General features: G+C 35.2%; 5 protein-coding genes across 8 annotated transcripts; 3 read left to right on the top strand and 2 right to left on the bottom strand.

The window, feature by feature from the left end:
- Positions 1 to 544: 544 nt before the first annotated feature.
- On the top strand, positions 545 to 2,253 carry LOC129302771 (probable pectinesterase 66). Its single transcript, XM_054941658.1, has 5 exons — positions 545 to 783; positions 917 to 1,076; positions 1,168 to 1,380; positions 1,464 to 1,720; positions 1,806 to 2,253. The coding sequence occupies exons 1-5, from the start codon at positions 566 to 568 to the stop codon at positions 1,975 to 1,977; spliced, it is 1,020 nt and encodes a 339-aa protein (XP_054797633.1). The 5' UTR covers positions 545 to 565; the 3' UTR covers positions 1,978 to 2,253.
- Positions 2,254 to 3,961: 1,708 nt separating this feature from the next.
- Positions 3,962 to 10,201, bottom strand: LOC129315993 (DEAD-box ATP-dependent RNA helicase 24). The gene is made up of 5 exons (XM_054960206.1): positions 9,335 to 10,201; positions 7,790 to 9,018; positions 4,912 to 4,951; positions 4,313 to 4,712; positions 3,962 to 4,224 (listed from the first exon to the last, which is right to left on the bottom strand). The coding sequence occupies exons 1-5, from the start codon at positions 9,924 to 9,926 to the stop codon at positions 4,179 to 4,181; spliced, it is 2,307 nt and encodes a 768-aa protein (XP_054816181.1). The 5' UTR covers positions 9,927 to 10,201; the 3' UTR covers positions 3,962 to 4,178.
- A 1,798-nt stretch (positions 10,202 to 11,999) lies between these two features.
- On the top strand, positions 12,000 to 12,878 carry LOC129301890 (uncharacterized). Its single transcript, XM_054940517.1, has one exon. The coding sequence runs from the start codon at positions 12,063 to 12,065 to the stop codon at positions 12,720 to 12,722; it is 660 nt and encodes a 219-aa protein (XP_054796492.1). The 5' UTR covers positions 12,000 to 12,062; the 3' UTR covers positions 12,723 to 12,878.
- Positions 12,879 to 13,973: 1,095 nt separating this feature from the next.
- On the top strand, positions 13,974 to 18,045 carry LOC129315257 (uncharacterized). 4 transcript variants are annotated; one of them, XM_054958870.1, is made up of 8 exons: positions 13,974 to 14,452; positions 14,903 to 15,002; positions 15,187 to 15,918; positions 16,269 to 16,908; positions 17,006 to 17,106; positions 17,196 to 17,285; positions 17,367 to 17,494; positions 17,633 to 18,045. In XM_054958870.1, the coding sequence occupies exons 3-8, from the start codon at positions 15,283 to 15,285 to the stop codon at positions 17,775 to 17,777; spliced, it is 1,740 nt and encodes a 579-aa protein (XP_054814845.1). In that variant the 5' UTR covers positions 13,974 to 14,452; positions 14,903 to 15,002; positions 15,187 to 15,282; the 3' UTR covers positions 17,778 to 18,045. The 4 variants fall into 4 exon arrangements, with proteins under 4 accessions (XP_054814845.1, XP_054814837.1, XP_054814828.1 ...); XM_054958862.1 differs by having other exon boundaries at positions 15,184 to 15,918; XM_054958853.1 differs by lacking the exon at positions 14,903 to 15,002.
- A 4,654-nt stretch (positions 18,046 to 22,699) lies between these two features.
- Positions 22,700 to 24,028, bottom strand: LOC129315282 (probable WRKY transcription factor 14). The gene is made up of 3 exons (XM_054958880.1): positions 23,810 to 24,028; positions 23,553 to 23,678; positions 22,700 to 23,376 (listed from the first exon to the last, which is right to left on the bottom strand). Exons 1-3 carry the CDS (start codon positions 23,890 to 23,892, stop codon positions 22,818 to 22,820), a joined length of 768 nt encoding a protein of 255 aa, XP_054814855.1. The 5' UTR covers positions 23,893 to 24,028; the 3' UTR covers positions 22,700 to 22,817.
- Positions 24,029 to 27,653: the final 3,625 nt, after the last annotated feature.

Below are 27,653 nucleotides of genomic sequence, written 5' to 3'. Positions count from 1 at the left end.
CTAAATTGCAAGGAATTCTATTGAAGAAGATCATTCCATTAAAGCAAAAGAATGTGTTTTCTTGTTATAATGAAGGCTTTGAGAAAAGAACACCACCTCATATATTATTTTATTGTAATGTAATTATCATGTGTTCTCTTGTTATAATGTAGTTATATTCTCAAGAGATGTAAGAATATATCATTATTTAATAATAAATGAATTTATTTATTGATGTTCAATTATTTTGCTTGATGCATTAAGTTGGTGTGGATGTCGTTTTTAAATTTTATAAAATTTATTTATAAATAAGTCTACTTTGTACAATTTATATGTAATTTTCTCAATTTTAAAAGAGTTGTCTTTTAAAACAGGACTAAATGTATGCATCGGGGTTAATGTATGTTTTTACCGTTGTTTTAATGCGATTTGCCTTGTAAACAGTTACGATCAACAACCTCTCATTTAACGATGCGATTGACTTAAAAATACAAGATTTTATACCATAAAAGCATTTGATCTCTAATATAAACCCTGCAATACCTCCTGGAAGATCCAGCAGAATTAGAGAGCAGATGAAAATAAGATGAATCTGTCAGGCTTCTTTTCTTTCGTTTTTACATTGCTGATACTTCATTTCGAAGTCGGTAAAGCCTTCAATTGCAGAGGCCCTCTCAAAACCATAACAGTTAGGCAATCAGGCAAAGCACAGTTCAAAACCATTCAAAGCGCAATCGACTCTGTCTCTAACAAAACGCAAAACACTCGATGGATTCGTATCAAGATTTTTCCTGGAGTTTACAGGTAACATTTCTTCGTGTTTTCTTGGTACAAATCTATACAGAGATTTTTGATAAAGAAAATTGATTTCAATACCTCGATTTTATACACTCGTTCATCCCACTATTCTAATCGAATTGTTCTATGCTCGTTGCAGACAACAGGTCATAATCTCCGGACTTCAAAGCTGCATATATCTAGAAGGAGCTGGCAGCAAGTCAACTTTTGTGGAGTGGAATGGCCACGATACACCGTTTACTACTCCTACCTTGATTTCAAGAGCAGATAATATTGTCGCAAAGGGCATTACTTTCATGGTAAGTATTCATAAATCAACTAATATATTTTTTGACGGTTCACGTTTATACTTTGTATGCAACACTTGGTTGGTGCGTGTATTTTTGTCAGAATTCACATAACCACCCGCTTGATGGCGGTGAAGCGAGACTGGCACCAGCTGAAGCAGCAAGAATAGAGGGCGACAAATGCGCTTTCTTTGAATGCGCTTTTCTGGGAGTGCAAGACACCCTCAGTGACCATGCTGGTCGCCATTACTTTCACAAGTGCTTCATCCAAGGCGCTATTGATTTCATATATGGGAATGGCCAATCTATCTACGAGGTTTCAAACCGACGCATTCTTTGACCCCTTTTAATTTCTGCAATGAAATGATGAGTTGTTGAATATTGCATGTGCAAGTGCAGGAATGCACACTCTTCTTTTCAGTGGGGGCAGATCTTCCCAAAGGAAGGGGTGGTGTTTTCACTGCACACAGAAGGGAATCAGAAGAAGATCCAAGTGCGTTTGTCTTCAAAAATTGTAACATAACTGGGAATGGCAAGGCGAAGGCTAACCTTGGGAGAGGTTATAGGTCACACTCTCGAGTCATCATTGCCAATTCGTATCTCGGCGACGTCGTTTCGCCTGCAGGTTGGGATCCTTGGAGGGGTAAAAATAATGTGTAAGACATCCATCCATCCGATTGGATTCTTCTTATTCTTAGTATTAATTTTCTCAAATAAGAATCTAAATCAGGTGGATTGCAGACAAGACCTGACGTTTGTGGAGGAGGGATGTTGGGGACCCGGCTCGAACAAGTCAAAACGAGTGCCTTGGATGAAACGTTTGAGTGGAAGCGCTCTTCGCCGATTCGTGGATAAAACTTTCATTGACCAACAAGGATGGATTGCTAGGCTTCCAGTAAAGAGCTCCTCATAACTTCATTTTTAGGCAAAAAGTCCAATGTTGACTTTTATTTTCTAGAGTGTGTACTTGCTAATATATAAATAAATTAAAAACTCTCCGTAAGTGTTTTTCGACAATCAATAAAAGTAAAGAAAATAGTTAAGGGTTTTATTATAGAGCAATGAAAAATTGCACGTTGACGAGGTCTTTGCTCTGTCTACATCTAATCGACTTAAATTGATGAAGTCATGGCATCGAAATGTTGTACGTTAGCTTTAGTCCCATGGTAAAATCCCCGGTGATAGTGTCAAAGCTAGACTTCTGTTGGGATATGGGATGAAGGAATTGAAATTCGAGTAATTGGAGGGCTCACATTGGACAGCGATGGATGCTGAGTTCTCTTGAGAAAGGCTAGTTCGCAAGTGCTCTAAAAGTTTTTTTTTTTTTTTTTGGGGGGGGGGGTGAGGGGGGATAATCTCACTGGAAGCGAAGTAAACAAGTAGGCTTAATGAAGCTACACCTAGAATAGGATGGGTAAAGGGAAACGAGAAATTTTCGTCTTTGCAGGATCTTGATTTTCCATGATGTTCATTTCCTTGAAAAAAATCCTATCTCAGAAGGAAATAATGCTTCTGGAAAATCTTGGCCACTCCATCAGATGGATTACAGATCTTGCAGACTTCGAGCCGGGCTTTTTTCAACTTAACCCTGGTCTTTGTTCACACAAAACCAGCTAGATTCCATTTGAAGAAGGCTAAACAGTTTGCAGACTACAAAAATCTCTTGTTGGATATCATGAAGTTTACATCTAAAATCTCAATGGGGTAGAAATCTTACCTATAAGTAAATTTGGAAATTGGAATGGTCTTCTTAGGAATTTCATTACTGCAGTTTTTCTAAATCCCCTAACATTGTCCTAGTTTATTTTAAAGAAAATTAATTTTTTAATCTTTTAACTTTTAACTTATTTATCACTCAATCTCTCAATTATTATTTATTGCAACTTAATTCCTCAATTATGACTCAGTATAACTCGATCCCTCAAACTTTGATCCAATTATAATTTAATCATTACTTTTTAATTTTTTTAAATCGTCCTTATCAAATAAGAAGGATTAAATAAATACTCATATCTTTTTCTAAAATATCATTCTCTTACTTTTTGATGTAAGATTTAAGCTAACATGAAAAAAAGAGTTAATAAAAGTTGAGAGATTAAATTATAAATAAATTAAAAATTAAAATATTAAATCACAAACAAGTCAAGAGTTAAAAAATTAAATTATAAGTAAGTTAAAAATTAAAAAACTAAAAGATTAATTTTCTTTTCATTTAATAAGGTATAATCTTTAAATTTAATACACGATGAACTTTAGTGTTCACTTTATATAAAAATATAATGCAAATTACAAAGCACTAACAAACTTTCAATTAGAAAAAAATAAATTAATATTTAAAGCCATGTTATAAGAATTAGTTATACAAGTCCAAAGATTGAAAATAAAAAAATAATTATTTAATCTTTATAATTTTGACCTAACTATACCTTTCTTTCTCAACTTTAATTCGTTATAACTCAATTTTTAAAATTTTAATTCAGTTAAAAATCAATATTCAAACTTTATCTCTTACAATTTAATTTCTAAAATTTTAACCTCTTTTATGTTAGTTTTTATATTTTAAAAAATAAAATTATAAAAATTAAAAATAATTTAATAATTTAAAATATTAATAATAAATTTTAAAATATTTTTAATCTTTATAATTTTATTTTTTTAAATATAAAAATTAGTATTTAAGAGGTTAAAATTTTAAAAACTAAATTGCAAGAGATAAAATTCAAAAATTAATTTACAATCCAATTAAGATTTTAAGAATTGAGTTATAATAAATTAAAATTCAAAAACTGAATTATAATTAAATTAAAATTACAAGAATTAAATAATTAATTTTTCCTTAAAACTATTCCGCTATGTTCAAAGATCCATATTACTATAATTCTGTAATATAACGTTAATTTAGCAGATAATGCATTTTTCCTAATTTCAATTTCAATACCACTAGTTACTGACTATTGAAATCCTGATCTATTTTTACATGCACAAATTTTACAAACTCGTCATGAATTATTTGAAAGTAGCAAACTAATGACACACAGGCATCATAGAAGGACGTGACCTAGACTACAGAGACATTCACACGTGACAGTGAGGGTGTCCTTGAATAGTAATACACTATCTGTCCCAACCTGAAGGCCTCCTCCTTTCTCTAGGCCTGGAGCTGCAGCAAAAGAAAAGAACTTGATCAGCAAATCCAATGTCCTCCAAATAAAAATTAGCCTGCAATTAAGTTCCGATCAGAAAGAAACCTGTCGGTATTCCTCTGGCCAGCGTCAGCTCCAGAGTTGTGAATGCTGGCATTTACAGCCGGAGCAGCAGGTCTGGATGAAGCAGGAGTCTGATGATTAGCATTTGCACCGCCACCAATTGACCCACCAGATATGAAGCCAGGGAGGGCGGGTCTCTTATTAGCAGGCATACTTGTACTGTTACTGAAGCATTCGTTTTGAGAGTTTGATGAAGCAGCAACAAAGTTGCTCCTAAATTGTGCCATCATCCCTGTCCGCAGTGAGTTTACAGCGGCAGATCGACTTGTTGTGCTAGGCGAAGGGTTATTGGACTCCGGAGTGTATCCAATACCCAAGCCATAATCCACTCCACGCACGCCTCTACCACCGCCCCCTCCCCTCCCCTTACCTTTTCTCCCACCTGCCCAAGACGTGTTAATCACTACTCAGCAGAGAAATTGGCAAAATCAGTAGTTCTACTGCTCGGGGGCTTTAAAAAAGAAAAACAGATAGTGCAGCTCATAACAGGTGCATCAAATGTTTACTGCCACGTGAAATTGATCTTGAGCAAACCATTTATTATCTTATAAAGCATAATACATCATCTTATAAAGTCATACCTCCTTTTCTTGCATCACGTTTGGACCTGAATCTCCCATCCTAATGATTTACAAGATAAACATCATTAACTAATTCAAGACCATGTGTTAAATCTAAAGCTTTTAGCATCTTAAATGAATCAATATGACAGTAAGAAAGTGTTAAGACAATTAGCATTATTTGGAACGGCATGCAATGATGCGGATAAACATACAAGTAATGGTTTACCAATCATTTAAATTTCTTCCATTCTTTCACAAAATAAAGAAACTTCTATTCAAAGAAAAGAGAAGAGTTTGCAGTTGGGAGAATATATCCACTAAGACAGTGCTGTAAATGGTATGCAGCGACAAATAACAGGAAGCCACAAAACCACCACACCTCCACCATGAATATGCATGACAACCTTTAAAAAATTACATAATTAATATTGACCTTTTTTGCTGTAGAATATATCATAGGTAAAAGCCCACACATAATGCATACCTACAGCAAAAGGTCTGCCAAAGGTCTCATTTTTTTTTTTTTTGGGGGGGGGGGGGGGACAAATGGAGCATTTGAATCCTGGACACTATCCATGCCCCATCTCATCCTTATCGTCTAAAGCTACCGCCGAGTGACAAGGTCTTGTTTGATAGACACCCAGATGGCAATAAAAAAACAAAAAAGCAAAAAATAGCTTGCACGCTACTAAGAAAATATTGACATCCATTCAAGATCAAGAGTTAATATAAAGGTCACCACACAATGGAAATCCCTTGACCTTTTTCCATGCCGTGATGGTATGGCAGTCATGCGGCTGCATTGATAACGGTACTCTATGGTAAATTAATAAAAGCAAATCACAAAACAAGCGCCAGGGCACAAAATGCTCTTCAAAACATCCAAGCACCAAATCCCAACAGCACCCAGATTGACAAGCATGCACATCAAATCACCAGCATGCACAAGCCAATCATAATAATTACATGATTGCAAATAGCATACTTAAGATCAATGAAGAGCTTGTGAAACCACCAACAGAAGACACAGCGAGTGTCACAGACTAGCCTTTCATTTGAAATAAGCTTGAGGTCTAATGGAAGTTGGGAACAATCAACTATGTATATACTCTTCCCCATCAAACTCTTTACCTCTAATAAGCTAAAATCTTTAATGGATTGGAAATGGCAATTTAAATTGCTGATATAACAAAGCTAAAGTAGCCAAAAATTGATATCAAACATTGATTTGATTACTTGTGATTTAATTTACAACTCTAGCGTACACAAAAAAGGGAGCACCATAGAGCAACTACTTGTACTGATATGCTCGTCCCAATATTATTTCTTAATGGTAAACTCTTGTCCTCTAGCTCAAATTTGAAACGATAATTCATACACTCTCCACAATCTTATCCTTCCCAAGTCTTGCCAAATTGCATGGCCTCATTTAGAAACTTCAATCACTCAACATTCTACAACAAAGCTACAACAACAACAACAACAACAACAACAAGCCTTTATCCCACTAGGTGGGGTCGGCTATATGGATTGCAAGACGCCATTGTGCTCTATCATTTATTAAGCTTTTAGAAATATTATTAATTAAGAGATCACGTTCAACAACTTCCAAGAGTGTTCTCTTAGGCCTTCCTCTACCTTTCTTAATCGGACTCAAAGTTATATGTTCCACTCTTCTCACTGGTGCCTCCCTTGGTCTTCTTTGTACATGCCCAAACCATCTCAACCGATTTTCAACCATTTTTTCCTCAATAGGTGCCACCCTCACTTTTTCACGTATGTGCTCATTTCGAATTTTATCTTTACGTGTATGTCCGCACATCCATCGTAACATTCTCATCTCTGCTACTCCAACTTTATGCTCTTGCTGTCCCGTTAGAGCCCAGCATTCACTACTATATAACATTGCCGGTCTGATAGCAGTACGATAAAACTTTCCTTTAAGTTTATTAGGCACCTTACGGTCACAAATAACTCCTTTAGCTTTTCTCCAATTAAACCACCCAGCTTGAATTCTATGTGAAATATCTCCACTGATTTCGCCATCATTTTGGATAATGGCTCCCAAATATCTAAACTTTTCCACTTGAGGTATAATTTGATCTCCCAATTTCACTTCCAAATTATTTTCGAATAGTCCTTTATCAAATTTACAATATAAATATTCCGTCTTACTTCTACTCAGACGAAAACCTTTCGACTCCAATGTCCTCCTCCATAACTCAAGTTTGCAATTAACCTCTTCTCTTGTCTCTGCTATAAGAACTATATCATCCGCGAAGAGCATACATTTCGGGATTTCCTCTTGAATATGTTCCGTCAAAACATTTAAAATCAAGTTGAACAAATAAGGACTCAGAGATGATCCCTGATGTAGCCCATTCTACAACAAAGCTAACCCTGCCAAAATCCTTTCATTTTCAATAATACTTGTGCAAATGCAATAAGAAGCATTACAATCTAAGCTTACATCTGAAACCATTAAAAGAGTCTAGCCTCACGTGTAACGGGCCTATTGATGCATCAAACCATAATGTGGTATCTTTACACCGGTTCCTCAAGACCTATCATGACTGGCACTACTTCAAGTCTAGGATACAGTCAAGAAAACTACATAAATCAATCATGACAATTTGTGGCACGCAAATGTGGCATTATCATACACACAATAAATGGTAGATCATGAACGGTACACTCAAAACGCTACTAAAAACACAAGCAAACCAATCTCTAACCCAGATATAAAAGAAATGTCAGACATGAGACTCTACAAAGCCCACAATAATATGAACCACAACATATATTTAAATAGTGTGCCTGCAAGCATGAGGTCAGTTCCATAGATGTCAATGAAAATTCATAAAACTAAATAACATTACCAATGAAAAAAAATTACCTTCATAGCAAGATCCATCAACTCCATGGACACATTCTGACCAGCTGCTATTAAGCTATTAACCAGCTCACCAGCAAAACGTGCTTCTTTCTGAGTTATAAGAGTGTATGCAACCCCATCCTTGTCACCAGCACGACCTGTTCTACCAATGCGATGTACATGCATATCCATATCTTTTGCAATATCAAAGTTTACCACAGATTTAATTGATTTGATGTCAAGACCACGAGCAGCAACATCAGTTGCAATAAGAACATGGTATACACCAGATTTAAACTTCTGTAAGATATCCATTCGAGAAGCTTGATCTTTATCACCATGCAGAGCTGCCGCTTTAAAGCCTCTTTGTGCCAGTTGTGATTCAATTTCATCCACAGCAGCCTTTTTGGAAGCAAATATTAAGACATCACCTTCATCAATCATTCCAGACAGCTTCTCAAGAAGCCATGGCAATTTCTCTGTATCAGAAGAAATCACTTGAACAACTTGAGTAATGTCTTCATTTGCCATTCCAACCTCCCCAACTGTCACTCTAACAGGATCACTAAGAATTTCCCTGGCCAACTTCTCAACTTTACGGGGCATTGTCGCAGAGAAAAGTAAAGTTTGGCGATCAGGCCTGATCTGACCAACGATGGACCTTACTTGTGGCTCAAATCCAAGGTCAAACATCCGATCAGCCTCATCAAGCACCAAGCAAGTTGCTCTCATCATCGTAAGTGCCTTCATTTTCAGCATGTCTATCAATCTGCCAGGGGTAGCAACAACTATCTCACAGCCTGCCTTGAGTTCTTTGAACTGATCAAGTTTTGACATTCCACCATAGACAGCAGAGACGCGTAACCCATAGGGTTTCGCAAATTTCTTGGCCTCCAAATATATCTGATGCGCCAGTTCTCTAGTGGGAGCACAGATTACTCCTATTGGACCTTCATCCTTCTGAAGTTCAGGTTGGTCCATGATATGTACAATCATAGGAAGGACAAAGGCAGCAGTTTTACCAGAACCAGTTTTTGCTATACCAATTATATCCCGGCCAGAAAGCACAACTGGTAAAGCTTGGCATTGTATTGATGTTGGCTTCTCATAGCCTTGCTTCTTTATGGCATTCATAAGTTGTGGAGAGAAACCACAGTCTTCAAATGTCTTAACTGGCCTCGGAACATCAAAACCTGATATACGAATGGCCAAACTCTTCCTGTATTCAGAAACATCTTGCTCGCTCATACCTAGAGTAGGTTAACAACAGAGTCATCGGCGGTTCCAACTCCAGTTAACGCATATAAATTCAAATGGGGGCGATAAATATGAAGGAAGCAATAATTGTACTTAAGCTAAGCCATCCTTTATTTCAAAAGCCTCCATGTAGCCAATAACTGGATTGATGTGTAAATGGAGAAAAATTTCAAACCCCAAACGAAAAGTGACATGCAGAAATTCAATTCAAGGATGACAACAAACGATATGCGCGAACGTTAACTCAAGGAACTGACCTCAAATCCAATCACAAGTTTTGGCCACACAAAATAAGTGTTGTTCAATTACCTGATATTGAAGGTTTCTCCTCGTAAAAATCCTTGTTAAAGGGCTCGTACTCAATCGAACTGTGATCCAGAGCAGGAATGGGCTCAATTTTCTTCTTGTCAAGAAGAATGGGGTTGTCATCAGAGTCATACTCTACCATTCCCGCGTCTACAGCTTTCGCAGCTGCATAAACCTCCTCATCGGAGTCATATCCAGCGTGCAGAGCCTCGGACGCCAGGGTCAACCCTACGTCCTTCTTCGCCCTCAAGAAACTCTCCATCGGGTCGTCCTCATCATCATCTCTATACCTGTCCTCTGCCTTTTCCTTCGGCTGTGGAGGCGGCGCGGCTCTCATTTCCTCGTGAATCCCTTCCATAAAAGCATCCAAGGGATCAATATCGTTGTTGTTGCTGTCATTACCATTGTTTCCGTCTTTGGGAGCATCATTATCGTCATATTCGATGTTGTCAAGGTCAGTATCCTCGTAATTGTCATGCCCGTGACGTGATGAAGGAGGAACATACAGTCGCTGAGGAGCTTGAGATCTCTCAAAATTATAGGTCGATTGGCGGTTGATGCCAAAGCCTTCGAACCCGAACTTCCGCTTCGACATGCCTCGGTGTTGAAGGGTATCCAATACCTGCTCGCGCAAATAGATATCACAAACCCTAACAGAGCCCGCAGGCAGCAGAAAGAGCTCGCGCAGACAGGGAAATATAGAATTTAGGGAAATCACTTTAACAAGACCGGAGTTTGAGAGCAATAGCCAGGGCGCTCCTGTCTTTGAATACAGTGAAAGGTTACGCTTGCGCCTTGTTTTGGGAACGACGGTGGCCGACTGCAGAAAAGGGGCAGTTGACGATCGACGGCGGATCGAGCTTGATTTGATTATTTGGGTAGGCGGCTGTATTCGAACTGGGACTGAGAGGCAAGATGTTGGGCCTGAGCCCAGTACTTTAATAGTCAGGGAACCAATGGCAAGGCCCGTTTTGTCCCCCAGTTACAGAGCAGCGATGATGATCATGCACGAGAAAGGCTGTTATTCTTAAGATGTACTTTATGTCATTTTTTATTTTTACGCTGGCAGGCAGTCAAGATAATTGACTTTTTTAAGCCATGTTGTGGGAGAATATGCTTAATCTTGTAGACTTGATCTTTGACATAATTTAATTATACTTCCTCTAATTTATATTATTATTTCAACTCAATTTATGAATTTGAAAACTCAGTCTTAACTCAACTTAATCAATCTTAAAATAATTAAAAATAATTATTCATAAGCTTTAGCCACTATGTAAAAATTGGATTTGAGCCACTATCTCCACACTCCATCTATGATGCTTGAATTATGGAAGTTGGAAAATTGGCTACAATAGAGTAAGTACTTTTTAAATTTAAGAAAAATGGTGATCATGAGACTTGAGCACTAAACCAGGATCATCTGTGAATGGAGAAGCCCTCTCTCATCAAAGAAGGATCATCATCATTAACAAACTATTGGTCAAATTTTTAGACTTTCCGTCTACTGCTTTATTTTTTCTTTTATCATGTAATTATAATTTTTACTTTTCTATTGTATAGCCGACATAACCCACCACCTCTTTCTTTGTTTAAAAAATTTTGCTTTTTATATTTACATTAATTTTCTTTACACCACATTTTTACATCCAGATGAACTGTAGTGATAGAGCTTAGGTTCCTCGCACTTAATTAAAAATCAAATTCTTCTATCTTTTTGAGACTCTACATTTTTAGCATGTCTTACGATACCCTTTTTTTCGCCAAACAATTGTAAGGATTCGCAGGCTGCTTTATATAGATTAATAAAATTAGTTTCAAATGGTCAAGTGTCCATTTTTTTAATTTTTCAAAATTATCATTAATCATGTTGAGATGAGATAAATGGTGAGACTAGTGAACATAATATTTTTAAAATTGGGTCATGAGAATTCTATTAATTTTTGTAAAATATCTTGCCCTGAGTATCATGAGAATAAGTCTTATTAATAGGACTGAACAGAGTATGTATATGTAAACATAGAGTAATTTTGTTGTATCAGCGCATTCGCTGAGTGTGACAGTAATCATCTCCGAGGGGACTTGCACTTTTGGTCTGATGGCGTGTCGGTGCAACACACTGTCCACTTGTCGTCTTTAATTTCGTATACTCAAGAGAAACCAGCACCGCAAGAAATTCACGAGGATCACTCATTTAATGCGTACTGATGACACCATTGCGTTCTTGCAAGCAAAAAAGACAATGTTGTTATTAATTTCGGCAAGAAGCATGGGTTCAAAATAGATATTGGAATTTGCATTGTGTCCTAACGTAATAATAGCCCTGGGTGTTGACCCCTATTTTCACCGCATCTGTTTTGTTTGTCCAGGGCTTTCTGCCTCGTTTGTTGTATTACTCTGCATTGAACGAAGAAAGGCGAGAATTGCAAAATGACTAGGGGCATAGTTTAAAAGGTCACATCATCCCATTAACTTGATCGTGTCAAGACCTCAGTCTCCGAACATGGCGGTGAATTGCACTGGAACGAAAACCATGGACAAGATGGGAACCACGAACCCACCATTTTTGTTTTGAAGTGCTAAATTTATATCAGAGAAACAAGAATCAGTCACTATTTTCAGTAAACTTTTCACAGGTGTATTTTCCCATATAAAGGCATCGGAGTAGCGAGGCTTTCCAACCTTTGTCTCTGCTCTTGAACATAATATTCTAATAAAAGAGATAGAGACAATGGCGCTTAGCAGAAAAATAATCCTCGTGGTTCCCCTGATCTGTTGCTCGCTCCTTTCCGGCAATGATGCCGTTCCCTCTCATCGCAACAAACTGTTGGGAGAGCTCCCGTCGGCAGCCCCAGCTCCATCTCCCTCCGACAAGCAAGTCCTCGACCTCGCTGGCAACGCAGTTGACACAGTGGCGTCAAAACACAACGCTCAGCTAGTGGCGCTGTGCCAAGACGCAGAGTCGCCAACTCTGTGCGTGGACACCATCGCGCCATTCATCCAGGGCGCACTTGACCCCGTGGTGGCCCTTAAGGCCGAAATGGGGGCGACCATGAACATCACTGTGAAGGTCTCTAATACTATCAAGACGCTGCACGCCAAGCCAGAAACTACTAAAGACGAGAAAGCGTCACTAGACATATGCGCGGACCAGTACTCATCGATTGTGGATACTATAAATGACTGTTTGGATTCCATCAAGCAGAACGACGTGTACGGTGCCTGGATGAAGTTTGCGGCGGTGCTGTCGTACCAACAGGCATGTGAAGATGCTTTCAAGGAGGGCGGAGGGTCCATTCCCTTCCCGGAGGATTCCAAGACTCTGTTCCAGCTGGGTGGTAATTGCTTGGCCATCCTCATGCATCTTTCCGGCGAAACCTCGCCTTATTGATTGAGGAGCCTGCACATGCTCGGGACCTGCACCGTCAATGAGTCTTTTTTGTTGTCACTCGTCTGTGTTGTTTCTTATCATCCTTTTATATTTGTTGTTCTGGAAAGACCAGACACATGCGACGCAATACATCAGTTTTAATCGTGGACTATATAATTTCGTGTTGCACACAGTTGAGGGTTTTTTTTTTTTTTTTTTCAAAAAGAAAAACTACAGCTTTCACAAGCAAGCAGTGACGCTGCAATGAAATTTAATTACATTTCATCCCTCATTGGATAATCAAGTGTTATTTTGAAATTTTAAAATTTAAGTTCTTTTTTAAATTATATTATTACGCGTAATTATATGAATCTAACTAAAAAACAAATTACGTGCATTTTGTACCATACATAGTCTGACAAGCTTGCGGGTGACTGTGAGTTAAGTCGCTAGGATGCACGCGTTGCACTTTAAAAATATTAAAATAGTCTGCCACTGCATTAAAAAAAAAAAATTAAAATTACTATCTTTCGTTCGAATTTTAAAAGTGATATTAAAGCTATCAAAGTTTTAATCTGAATTTTCAAATTAACGGTACGAGATAAATCATAAATATATTTGTTTGAATCAATAATAATGCATTGTATAGCCACATGACATAGGGCATTTTTTAAAAGAATGTATAAAATTTTGAAAAAATCTAAGTTAAATTATGCTCCAAATAAATTTCTCAGTTAAATTGGGGAAAATATTTTAAGGATAAATAAATTTGGAGAGTAACTGACCAGTTTAGAGTAGCAGGGATAAGGAAAGTGAGAGTTTTTGTATCTTAAGCTCCGAGGCCTACATTTTTATCCCCATTTTTTTTAAAGGTTTTCGTTATTGATAAAAAGGCAGAGCAAAATTATTTTTTTAATCGAGAACTGAATAAATGGACAGAATTTGTGTAAATACTATTATTTGGTCAAATGTGCGAAGTGTTGAGGAAGAACAGAAGTAAAGAACTTCAGACTCCAGAATGATGAAAATTCACGTCATCAAAAAAAAAAAAGATTGATGAAAATTCAGGCCTTCAAAAAACGTGGGGGGAAAAAGAACGACGAAACGGTACGTCACCCACAAGGCATTTCAGCGTTTTCACTGTCCAGGATCCAAATTGGACGAACTGTAGCGTGTAAGGATGTGACGCGTGTCCCGAAAGAGATGAACCATCAAGAGAAGAATGTCCAATATACGCGACAAGGCGTGCATTTCTTTTACTTGCGCGAACATTTGCAGCAAGACCGTGTGTAGATAGAAGGCGAGAGAAAATAAAAGGAAAGAGAGCGGGGGCAGAGAGAGGGAAAGAGATAGACAGAGAAAGAGGAGCGAGTTAAGATCGGCGAGCGAGCCCGAGTCGAGTCGGGTGACCCCATCAAACAAAAAATGGCGAACAAAAAGATCATTAGTCATCTCTCGCTTCCAACCAGCAGCGCCTTCTTTCTCTCTCATCTGTTCTCATTTCTGTCATCAAATTGTTCCAACCCTAAACCCCAAATCCAACTCTATCTCATATATCGCCTTTCCTTTTGCCCTCTCTACCACCAACAGACGCGAATCCGTCATATTTTCTCACGCGCAGCCCAGTCAATTGCTTCAGGGTTGGCTGTTTCTAGCGTTCTTCCGTTTCCGTCGTCGTCTTTATCGCAACGTTTTTGCGATCCTGATCTTCGACGGACGGTCTGTTTCTGGAATTCTATTCGACATCAGAGGTAATCGAATCGCTCTCGTTGTTACGTTTGGTTGGTTTTGGCAAAGGATATAATTCGTTGGTGTATAGATGTCCATTGTTTACTATGCAGCTTACGATGGATGCCTTTTTCATGTTCATTTTATTTTTGATTGACGAGCTATCACCATGACCGAATGAGGGAGCCGTTCACTCATCTAATGTTTGGTTTTGCGAAGACGTTAGTCTGTTTACTCTAGGTTTAGCATGTTTTTGAATTCAGTTATTGTTGCTTAATTAGTTTTTATTTATTTTTCGAAATAGATTTCTATGTTTCGTGGCCATGGATTTCGGCGCCACTTCGTTGAATTCTAGGTTTTTTTTCTCTTGGTGCCTCTTTCCGTTGATTGGATACCTGATTGCACCTTACATTACAAATTTACGATTAAAATCCTCTCCAATTTCCTTTTAATCTGCCTGGATTTTGTTTTAGCTATTGCGGCTTATCCTGTGGTGATTTTTGGAGCACCATGCCAATGTTGGCATAGCTTATTCAGTTCTTCTAGTTCCATGCTTTTCTTTGCAATTTAAAGGTACACTCCTTCCAAGATAACTTCACAATGACAAAGAAAAGACAACGTATTAGACAGTGTATGTGGATGCTATGTCTTAAGTAGAGTAATTTGTTACGAAGCTTGGGTGATAACTTCACTCTAGTCATCTCTCAAGAATTGCTAATGTGGTTACTGATGGTTTATTTTTATTCTGTTGCAGCAGAAATTTTGATAATTACCAGATGTTTGTGTCTATTTTGTCATCTCGGTGGTAGCTGAAAGAGTACCAGTGAAGCTGTGCCGTAGAAACAATTAATTAATGGAAGATTTAGGTGGTACCCGATTTGATGGCCTTGGCAGTGCAGCAAGGAAGAAACGCAGTCAAACTTCTCGCCGGCCTCGGCCAGATTCACAGCCCATTTCTGATGGCCCATCTCCCTTATCATCAACACCTTCAGATGATGCAAGCAAGGCCTCTAGTGATGAGAATAGTGGTTGTGATAATAATCCTAAGAGAAAAGAATTTAATCTCAACCATTATGTTTCCAGTGTCCCCTCTGCTGCTGCAGCTGAAGATGATAAACTCTGGAAGAAGAGTAGAACGGATGGAGAATTCCATTTGTTTTTCAATAATGAACCTGGACATGTTTTATATAACAAGCGGCGTAGCGAGGGTGTCCTTGCTCCTGCTAACTGGAAAGGCTCTAGCAAATCAAAGGATAGCTTTGAATCAGAATCAAGAGGTGCAGATATATATAGTATGAACTTGGGGCAACCAGGAGCTTTTCAGGATGGCTCGGAGAATGATAACAGGGTCAAAAAGGTTAAACTCAGGGTTGGTGGTGTAATGTGTATGATCCAAGCTAACTCTACTCCTAATGGTTCATCAAGCAGTGGCACCACTGCAAAGAGCTCCCAATTGTCAGATGTCTACAGACCACGCCCAAAGCAACAGGTATTTCACACTTGGAAATGATTATAGTTTCAGTCATCATTCTTGACTCTAGCTTACTCCTTAGCATTTCTACCTTGCATGGGTGTTCCTAACTGGGTCTCTAGCTTCTACAGAACCAGTCAATTGAGTATTTAAAGTTTAAACCGAGCACATCTTATCTTCAGGCAAAACCAAAAAAAAAAAAGAAAAGAAAAGAAAAGAAAAGCTGAGCGCGCCTTATCTTGGCTAACTATGTGGACTTACCAATTCAATTAAGTATTTAAATCTTGCTTTTATGGAACGGTATCTGGTGTCTTGGTTTCTTATTATTTATAGCACGCTGTTCTATCTCTTAAATTCTGCTATTGCAGGGAAATTCAGATGATAACCAGTCCCCTTCAGATAAGAGGAGTGGCCTACAAGGCATTCCATGGAAGAATTTCTCAAGGGAAGGGTTTGGTGTTGGAAAGGTGGATTCTATGATAGGGAAGATGTCAGGAAAGAACACGTCCAGTAAGCAAGGTGACAAGACTGAACCAATTCGTAAGAGCAAGCGAGTACCAAAGAGGCGTGTGTTGGATGGTGAATTCGGTGGTGATGACGACGACGACGAGATTCGCTATTTGGAAAAGCTCAAAACGACAAAAGTTTCTGCAGTGTATAGAGATGAAGAAGAAGTAAGCAAGAAACATCGAAAATTGTCTAGTGTCTCTGATATGGAAACTACTGCCTCATCAAGGTCAGTCAAAGATGGTAAAAGCAAGTCCACATCGGATAGAATGTACGAAGATACGGATTATGAGGAAGATGAGGATTCTGGGTCTGATGTTGAGCCTGAGCACAAGAAAAAGAGAAAGCAGAAGAAGGAATCTGTTGATGTGTTGATGGATAGTAAGAGGGAAATGACTCTCACTACACGCCAAAGGGCTCTTCAATCAAGCAAAGATGCATCTGTATACGGTGCAAGTTTAATTGAGTTTCCTAATGGATTACCACCTGCTCCACCTAGAAGTGAGAAGTTGTCTTGCGTTTGGTGTTGTTTGCCTTCATGTCATTTTGTTGTTTTATACTATTCAGCTTTATTCATGTTGCTATTCTGCAAATGCAGAGCAAAAAGAAAAGCTTTCAGAGGTGGAGCAGCAACTAAAGAAAGCTGAGGCTGCCCAGAGGCGTAGAATGCAAGTTGAGAAGGCTGCTAGGGAATCTGAGGTTTGTTCTAATCCGTCCAAAGTACTGTTAACTTTCTGTTATGGTTGATATCAAGAAAATATAAATGCTCATGTGAATTCATTTTGTAGGCTGAAGCTATCAGAAAAATACTTGGTCAAGACTCCAGCAGGAAGAAACGGGAAGAGAAAATGAAGAAACGCCAAGAAGAACTGGCACAGGTTTGGCAGCAGTAATGGATCTTTACTCACTACTTTAATTTTCTATGCAGCTTCAATTTTCGTTGTATTGATTCTTTGCAGGAGAAGGCAGCTAATGCGCAGATGCTCGCATCAAACACCATCAGATATGTGATGGGTCCTGCTGGAACGCTTGTTACTTTTCCTGAGGAGATGGGCCTGCCAAGCATTTTCAGCTCCAAACCCTCCAGGTACCAATCCTTTAGCTAATTTGAATGAATTTTCCATGATTTTGGCAACCAATGTTGGCGAGGAGATGGAGATTCTCATCTGTCCAAGTTCATTGGAAACATCCTCTAAATGATAATATCATTTGGTAATTGTTTCAGTTATCCACCTCCGCGTGAGAAATGCGCGGGTCCATCTTGCGCCAACCCGTACAAGTATCGGGATTCAAAGTCCAAGCTTCCTCTTTGCAGTCTGCAGTGCTACAAGGCAGTCCAGGAGACGTTGACGGCTGCAACCATCTGTTGATGTTGCCAACGATTTATTGGATACCTGGATTGGATGGGCCGTTGGTGTTTACGCTTTGTATCAGCCATCTGCTGCATGTCCATTTGCGCAGTTGAGGGTTGTGGTATAAACAACGTGGGTAGCATACATCTTATTTAGCTGGTAAGGGTTAGAGTTTATAGCATTTGTTGAACTAGAAGTGAACTATTTAGCATCATTCATTATCGTTGTAGCTACAATAACTACGAGAAAGTTGTTGAAAGCGATTTTACCGTAGTGGCGCAGAACATTTGAAGTGTCCCCACCAAGGTATCCGATGGAACAAAAAAATAAAAATAAAAATCTTAATCTTAATTTTAAAGAGTTGGTATATTTTAGTTTAAAAATAGTTAAAATGATAATAAAATTTCTTTGAGATATGTAAATAATAATTTGATTTTTTGAAATATTATAATATTAATGAAGTTTTTGGAGATTTTTTTTGTCAATAATTTTTTTAAGGACCAAATGATTATATCTTTATTGATAAATTATGATTTTCTGTTTAATCATTATAATTTTTTTAAAAAAGTTATAATTTTTTAAATAAAAGTTGTACATGAAGTTTGTTACTTTGAGGGTTTATTTTTTAATAATAAAAATTATATTTCATAAATTATGAGTTTTCGTTCAATTTTTGTAATATACAGAATGAAAATTATTTTTTAAATAAAAATTGTGATTGGAATTTATTTTTTAATAATAAAAATTATATTTAATAAGTTATGATTTTTTATTGAATTTATAATTTATAAAATAAAAGTTATAATTGGGTCTTCTTATTTTTAGTGAGAGTAAAATGTTTTTTTTTTAAGTAAGTTATTGACAAAGATTTTTAAAAATTTTATTGATATTATGATATTTTGAGAGATTAAATAATTATTTATATAATTTGAAGGGGTTTTATTGTTACTTTTCCTTAAAAACATACTTTGAAAAGTTCATGATGGAGGGTGTTTGTATTTGGTGCTTATTAGTGTGATGAGCATTAAGTGCTTATCATTACGTGGCATTTCATTTCAGTTTGAAGTGATTTCAATCATTCATTTTAAATAAATTTTTAAATATTTTAAATATTATATTTATTAATATAAAAATAATAAAAAATCTTGATATCAAAATTGGATTGTCTAGAGTATATTTATATGTGTAAAAAAAAATAAAATTTAATATTAAATTGAGTTATTTAGATTATAACTGAACTGTTCAAAATACTTTTAGATAGTCAAAATATAAAAATTATAAAAAATTTTAAATTAGACTTTTTAAATTAAATCTGTACTGGCTAGATTGATAATAAACAAATTGATTAATTTTTTTATTTTTTAAAAAATTATTTTGATAAAGTAATTAAAAATATAAAAAATTAAATTTAGATGGTCTAGATCTTATCAAATATTATGAGTATCATAGTTCTCATTCTTGAATGAATACAAAAGATGGCCCAGATTTAATATCAAGATTTTTTTATAATTTTTATATTAATAAATATAATATTTAAAATATTTAAAAATTAATTTAAAATGAACGGTTGAAATTATTTAAGGTTAAAATGAAAGGCCACGATTTGGCCACATAATGATAAGCGCTCGGGTGTAATAAGCACTAAATGCAAATGTGATGGATTGGTGATTCATGAATCATGGCTAACCACACCCTTGTATAGTTGAGTTAATTATACCTAAAGGCTTGTCACATATACTCCATTTGATCTTATTTGTAAAATACATTCTAGAAGTAATTTTTTATTCAAAATATAGGACATCTTGTAATAATTAAATTACTTTTTTTAATTTTATCTCTTCTTAATTAGGGTAAAGGTATTTAATGTGGTTGTATTATTATTTAAAAACAAAGGTAAAACTGAATACATCTCACTTTTTTTATTATATCAAGAAAAAATAATTTTTTTAATATGTGTGAAACGATTGAAAGTATTTTATAATAATAATCGGAGGAAGTATCAAAATAGTTTATATTACATTTAGATGGATATGAATTTGAATTTAGATTTAAGTCAAATATATTGTTTAGATCCATGAAAATTTATGGATTTGAATGTGGTCCCATGTTTAACTGTAGTTTTTGTAATTTCAAATTTTTGTAACATATTAGGAATTTTAAATTTTAATTCACTTTTAATAGCCCTTTGTTGCCACCTGGTGGTGGTTCGCCACCACCGCCGTAGTCATCTGTTGTCCATCTATTACTGTCATCTCATGTTAATTTGCTACTACTGTTTGGCATTGGTTTGTCACCTCTAACGATGTCGGTCTATCACTATCGTAGCCGTCTGATATTGGTTTGTGATCACCATTTGCGATCTATTTGCTTTCATCGTCCAATGCCAAACACTATTGCTAATCGAGAATGACCTAGTGTTGTCATATAGGATCAATCCACAACCCTTGGACTACTATGGCCATCCCGTGCTAATCAGTTAGCATTATTTGACTCCTGCACATCGTTCGAGGCCTATTTGTTGCCATCACCTAAGACCGGACTGCCATTATTGACTAGGATTGGACTGTCAACGCTAAACGTTATCGAACATTCACCATCTATTATTAATGACCAAACTATCAACATCGACTATGACTAGACTGTCACTAATGATTAGTGTCTAACTTTTGACTCCAATTGCTATCAGACCACAACCACCAATAAGGATTGGATCATTAGAGCTAATCGAAGCTAGATTGCTAACTTCAACCTAGATCGAAACACCTACCCTAATAGGGATAGGATCGCCAATATTGACTAAGACCAGGCTGTTGTTGCCGATCGAGACTAGAGTTTGATAATCGATGTCAATTGAGATTAGGCCGGCATCCCTGATCAAGATCGGACCATCAACCTTGATTAGGACTGAACTGTCGACGTCGTTGAAGTTGCCTTTAAATTCAAACATAAAATTTAAAATTTAAAATTTTACTTAAGATTCAAACAAAAAAATTTTAATATTATAATTTAAAATTTTTATATTATCCAAACAAAAAATATAAAATTTATAAATTTCAAATATGAGATTTAAAAATCTAAATTTTTGTTTCAAATTACCCATCCAAACATAACCTTAAATTATTTCAAAAGATTCACTAAACACTTATATTATTGTGATTAATTTTCTTATCACTTGATGTGAGACTATTATATATCTAATAGTCTTAAAGTTCAATAAACATATATATATATATATATATATATAAATTAATTTAGTTTCTTGTGTGTTTGAAAAGCATGTTTAAGAAAGGAGAGCTCATCCTAACAAAATTAATGCATTAAGAAAGATGGACCTTTACATTCATAAATCACAGTCACTTATGAAGCTCTCTTATAAGAGAGACTTATAACAAAATACTTTTTCCGTTTCTATATATAAAATATTTTTAATCAAATCATGTAAATCGATAAAAGTTGATTATTTAATTAAAAGCACAATAACATTTTAATTTTATTCTTAATTATTATAAATAAAAAATGAATTTTTTTAAGGTAAATTGATGAGATTACTTATCTTTTTTTCTTTTCAATTTAATAAATGTATAATGGTTTATTTATTAAAAAATATACTAATGACCATAAAAAAATGTTCTAGAAGATCTTTCATAATTAGGGATGAAGGGAGCAGTTGATTAATTTTTCCTTTTGTGGTTTTCTTTATTTACGCAGTTTCAATGAGACAAACTAATCGGTGGTCATGATCATAGGCAAATGAAAATGTTGCATCATAAAAGCCAACCTGAATGGCTGAATGGATATCTCTCGCATCACAGGCCTAAGGCCTAGAGAAGATTAACCACGCTGCAGATCGTGATTCATTGAGTTCAGAAGAAGACAACAAATATGGAATCATATAAATAAGGTCATTATCATTGCTCTCGAAGCTCAAAAGACATTATCGGCTACAGAAGAAGAAAGATCTAGATATAGTCGTTTCCAGTGAATGAAATAATATTTTTGCACTGAGCGATTGAATCTAAGCGGCTCATAAAATATGCTGTTCTATATAACTGGGTGGTGGGTGTTACGTTAACCCTGTCGGGGGAAAAAAAAAAAAAAACTCTTTTGCACTCTTCTCACAGTGCAACAATTTGGTGGAGAATCCATCCACATCGAGGTACGAGGAAGGGCCAAAAAACTGTGCAAAGCCCTATAAATCCGTAATGGAAGAGGGAGGTGTACGAGGGGCAGCCAATAGAATAGCTGAATATTAGCAACCGCAAAATGATGAAGACATATAATATATACAATGGATGTTTGAGAATGAGACCAAAATTACCAACACAGGATAACTTGTGGGTTTGGCATCTTGTGACATGGAATCTCTCGACTTTTGAAGGATATACGAACAAGAGTGTCTACCTTAGTCTTTCTCGAGAGGCCCGTCCACACATCCCTATCGATCCACGAGGGTTGCCAACAAAAAGTTTATTTTAGATTAAGGTACTCCTCCACCAAATGAAGTAATGAATCACCAAAGGATCATGAAAGCAACCCAAAACTTAAAAAAAAGAAAAGAAAAGAAAAGGTAAGCAAATAATGGCCGCCGAAAAAGCATCACTCTCTCATCCACCATCACTTGAGGTTACCCCAAGTAAAATAAAGACCTTATCCTGAAATGATATTTGAGCACTCACCCCTGAACCTTGTGCTATCTTTTAGTCATTAAACTAAAAGGACAACTACTTCCCTTTCTCTTGCTCCACCACCCGAAATAACCCTGCGTGTTTTGGCGTGAGAGAGAAAGATATTGGGGTTTTCCCATCAACCTACTGCATTATTTCCAGTCTCCCAGGATTGTGTCTGCCCACTGACTCTGCTCATGACTAAGTGATCCACTTTCCATGTCTGTGCGCTCTCCGCAACAACAAATTCAAGAAAACAATACTAAATACTAATACTAAAAAAGAAGATTCCGAATCGAGCACTAACTGAAACAGGTGTAGTAGTACATAGGAACATTTCAGTTACATTCTTCGGGCAGCAACTCCTCAACAAAAAAAAAAAAAAAACTTAGAGTCATGAAAGGGCAACCGCAGTCCTTTCCTCGGAGAAATTGCGCCTGATTAAGTTTAAGAAAGGTGCAGATATGGGCAGCTCTTCAAGTTCATCGAAAAAGTCATGTTCTTCGGATTTGGGTGCTGATGGGCTCTTGAACTGAGAATCACTCGGGAGCTCTTCCTCTAAGAGGAGATCTATTCTACCGTGAGTTTTCTCTGGGTTCATTTCGAAAGGATGGTCTTGGTCAGTGATAATGTCTTGAGAGCACTGAACTGACGATTGCAAGTAATGAAAATTTTCTTCGTTTACACACTGATCAGGGACCGTCGTGGGCTCATGACTCTTTCGCCTTTCCTTTTCTTCCTGGTCTTCCACTTTGGAGGTCGCCGGAAGATCTTCAACGGACTGGTCTTGGGACTTTTCTGGGAGGGTTAGATTAGGGTTGGAGGGACGATAAGGAGGTGGGTGGTTATGAGTAGAGGTATAAGTAACGATGAGCACTGAAGCATCTGTTCTGCATCTCTCTACTTGCTTTCTGGCCGAGCAGCCCTTGGATGTGCTGCACCTGTAATAGCCTCTGCTAAACGAGAGAATGGATGAATTCTGATGGAAAGAATCAACATCTGAAGTAGATATGCTTAATTGAACATGAATAATTTGCTGCTAGTACTGACGTAAGCTGAACAGGAACTAAATTCGCTTTATTCTTTCGGTTGAAACATGCTTTGATTCAAAGAAAGAAATTTTAAAAACCTTGGGTGAGGAGATCCTTTAATAGGCTTTTGTCCATATTTTCTCCAAGACCAGGAATCAGAAGCCAGCCATTCGTTCTTAAGTTTGCCAACATTCTCTGCAATTCTCACTTTCACCGCTGTTTTCCTGCAACAAGCACAGGACAGGACTTGTTTACGAAACAACCCAATACCAGAAATTTGATGAGGGGGAAAAATGACAGAAACAAAAAGGAATTTGAAAACAGACTTGAAGATCCAAGGCAAGCTTTAACGCACCGTTTTTTGAGCGGCTGGGCTTCTTTTGCGTTGAGCTGCGGAGAAGCTTCTGACTCAAGTTTTGGGGAGGCAGTGCCATTCATGGTAGCTTATTGTCCCCTCTTTTACTGGCGTTTCTGGGAAGAGGCTTAGAAAAGAGTGAATTTTGAGAGGGGGAGAGAGAAGAAGTGGATCAAGAGGAGAGCTGTGATTGATTAGAGAGAGAAACAGGAGGAAGGATAAATAGCCAGATCTCATGGCAAACCACGCAAGTTGCTCCCCTGCTCACTTCTCGCTCATTCAAGTCACGAAGAAAACGATAAAAAAAATTTAGAGACATGTAAGTTAAATTTTAAGTGTTAAATTTAAAAAATTTATAATTTAATTTTTTAATTTTGTAAATGTGTTGTGATAAATTTATAATTTTTTTAAATTTTAATATGATTGAAGAATAAAAAATTTATTTTTTTATTAAAATTTAAAATATAAGTTATAAATTCATCATAATGTAATTATAAAATTGAAAGATTGAGTTATAAATTTTTAAAATTTAACACTTAAAATTTAACTTAAATTAATTAATTTTTTGAGACCGATCTATCATTCTTCCCAAGTTATAAAACATGTTCATGTGGATCTATATATATATATATATATATACACATTTGTCTTAAATGACTTATTCTCGATTCCATTAAAAAAATGTTATTTATTCACTTATTAAATACGTTAAACGCTTAAATTTGACATATGAAGCATATTTTTTAAATATTTTATCTCGTAGAAACAGTTAAATTAGTGCTTCTTTAATGTAGATCCGCAATCTGAAGTTATGTATAAAAGCAAAATTGATTATAAAAAAATAAAAATAATTAACACTCAAACATCTTGTAAAGTACTCCCTTTATTTTTATTTGTAGGAAAAACTATCATTTTTTACTTTTTTTATATAAGTAAAATTACATATTTTAATAAGCATTTATTACACATTTTTTAAATTATCCCTCTTAATTTACATTAACGAGAAATAATAAATACATACTTATATTGATTAACATAAGATATTTTAGTCTATTTTTTTATTTTTAAATATAATTATTATGGTTAATTAACTTTCTTAAATTGTGTAATATAATTTTTTCTCTTATATATATAAACAGAGGGAGCAACCAGCATTCCTGACCAAAAAAAAAATCCTTTTTTATAAGACAAAAAAATCCTAAAAAGTAAATAAGTGCTAGAGTAACTTATAAATAGTATTTTAATAAATACTATAATGATAGATCATAATCCCTTTATTCCTATTTATAACTAGCATCTCTTAAACTGAATTACATAAATTGAAAACTAATTTAAATTATTTAATGTTCTTGATATTATAAAAAATATTAAAACAATTTAAAATTAATTATACCCTTCATTTAATTCTATAACTCCTATTATAAAGTCAAATATTATTCTTTCAAGTAAGACCGTAAGTGAGGGTTATGATTGTGAAACATGATATTTAGAAGAAAAATAAATAAATATTTCATAATTTTCGTAATTTTTATATTAAATAACGTAAACAATTTCAAAGCAAGTTCTTATAAATATGAAGCAATGAAAAAGCTCTATGGCAACTTACACGTTTTGTTGAAGTAATTTCTACGTACATGAGCGGGCCAATACTTTTTTTTTTTTTAATGGAAACTGAATACCATCAATAACCCAGGAGAACAAATACAAAATCAACGAGGACAAGCGAGAAAAAAGACCAAAAACCTATACTCTTTCATCATCTTCCAACATTAGGTTAGGAGATGGATCTCTATTTTGCTCCCTATCTATGTGATTGAAAATAATGTAGCCTTCTCTAAAAAGAAAAGCTCTAGTTTCATCAACCAAGTCTCTAAAAACATAATTGCGATCACAACTATTTAGAACAAGGATAGTGGTATCTAAGCTATTTGAAAACACATGTATCTTATGTAAGCCTTCTGCCTAGCATAAATGTAATCTTTATATGATACCAATAAGTTTCGCAACTGTCGGAGGTACCAACGATAAATTGCAGCTAAAACCACAAAATTCAATTACCATTCTTGTATCGTAGGATTCTCCATATCCAATGCTACCATTTTGCCTAACAAAGTCATCAATATGAAGCTTGAAAAGCTTTGCCCCATTAGACTAGGTCTGATCCAATCCATTACTTCTGGTTTTAAACAAGTAAGCAAGTAACTAAAGAGCCAATATTTTAACATTTAAAATTTATAGGAGAACTAAAGGGCCTATTTGGTTTGCTTTTGTTTCATATTCAGGAAGGATTTTTAAAAATTTAAGAATGTTAAAGTTGTTTAATTTCCTAATTATTCCAAACTTCATTTGAAATTGTATTTAAAAAGTTCTAGAAGTTCATTTCACACGACTTCACGTAGCTTTTTGAAAGTGTTTTCAACAATTTTGTTGCTAGAACCCCCAAAACATGCACGTCATTCCACCAAAACAAGAAGTCACAACAAAAGCAACCACATAAACAAAAAGAAATAGAACAACAACCAGGAAAAAAAAGGCAAGAAAATGAGTAAAAAATAAACAAGAAGAAATTGACCATACTGCCTATGCTTTTTATATTACAAAAAGAAATTACAGGTAAGTTTTTTACAGATCAAGTTAATCATAGTTCTATTCTTAACAAATTTTTTTTTTGAGAAATAAACTATAACAAGACATTGTAAACTAAACAATTAATCATGTTAATTTTTAATATTAATGTATATTAAACTATTTACGTAATTTTTATCCAATATATCAAACCTTATATTTTTTATCCTTATTATTTCATATGTCAAGTTATATGTTATTTAAAATTTTCATTACATATATTTTTTAAACATTTTTAATATAAAGCATTTGTATAATAGAAATTATAAATCATGAAAAACAATGTCCTTTTTGGCATTTATATATTTAAAAGTACTTTTCATTATATATAATCTATTTAATTTTTAGGTTATTAAACTGACTTTTAAAAAAAATATCTAAACATCTATTTCATTATAATAATTAATTTTTATTAAATTAATTTTTATTAAATAAACTTTTAAAAGCTGATTTTTAACTATCGGAAACCAAACACACTAACAAAGAATTACAGACCCATGGGCCAATGTCTGTGAGTGACAACAAATGTGTCACGTGGGCATACCTTGGATGATAATGTTTGGCTCAGGGACCTTCCAATTCTTTTTTTTTTCTTTAATAAAGATTGAAAATCTATTAATGAAACACCAACAAATACAAGGTATTAACAACCAAAACTGCTAAGACCTGATCTCTTTTATTATTCTTCACCCTGAATTAAGAGATGAATGATGATCAAAGAAACTAAAGCTACTTTCATAACATAGGAGAACCTAACTAGATAATCTGCTTTCTTGTTTTGTTCCCTATCAATAGGGCTGCACATGGGTAGGTTAAAGTCAAACATCACTCTTGTTTAGTGATCAATTTGATGTATAGTTTGGATCAACTTAATGTTTTAGTGTTTGTTTGAGTTTGGCCCAATTGACACATAAAACTTTTTAGAAACATTTTTTTTAGAAAAGTACACTTAAAAAAATATTTTAAAAAATATAACTATTTTCATTTAAAATATATCTTTATAAAATTAATTATAATCAAAAATTATTTTTTTAAATTACATATAATTGACAATTATCAATTATTTTTATATAATATGAAGTTAAAAATAAATTTTAAATTTTGAAAGAGATTTAAAAATTGTAATGATAAGAAATGTTAAAAAAGATTATAAAGATAATATAATTCATGATAACTCTCAACTAAAAATAACATCATAAAATAAATATTATTTACAAAA

Source organism: Prosopis cineraria, unplaced genomic scaffold (assembly GCF_029017545.1).
Source record: "Prosopis cineraria cultivar Desert tree isolate PC_DT_omini unplaced genomic scaffold, ASM2901754v1 PC1, whole genome shotgun sequence".
Taxonomy (NCBI): domain Eukaryota; kingdom Viridiplantae; phylum Streptophyta; class Magnoliopsida; order Fabales; family Fabaceae; genus Prosopis; species Prosopis cineraria.
Note: the sequence above shows the minus strand (reverse complement) of the source record. Positions and strands in the feature narration are given on the sequence as shown.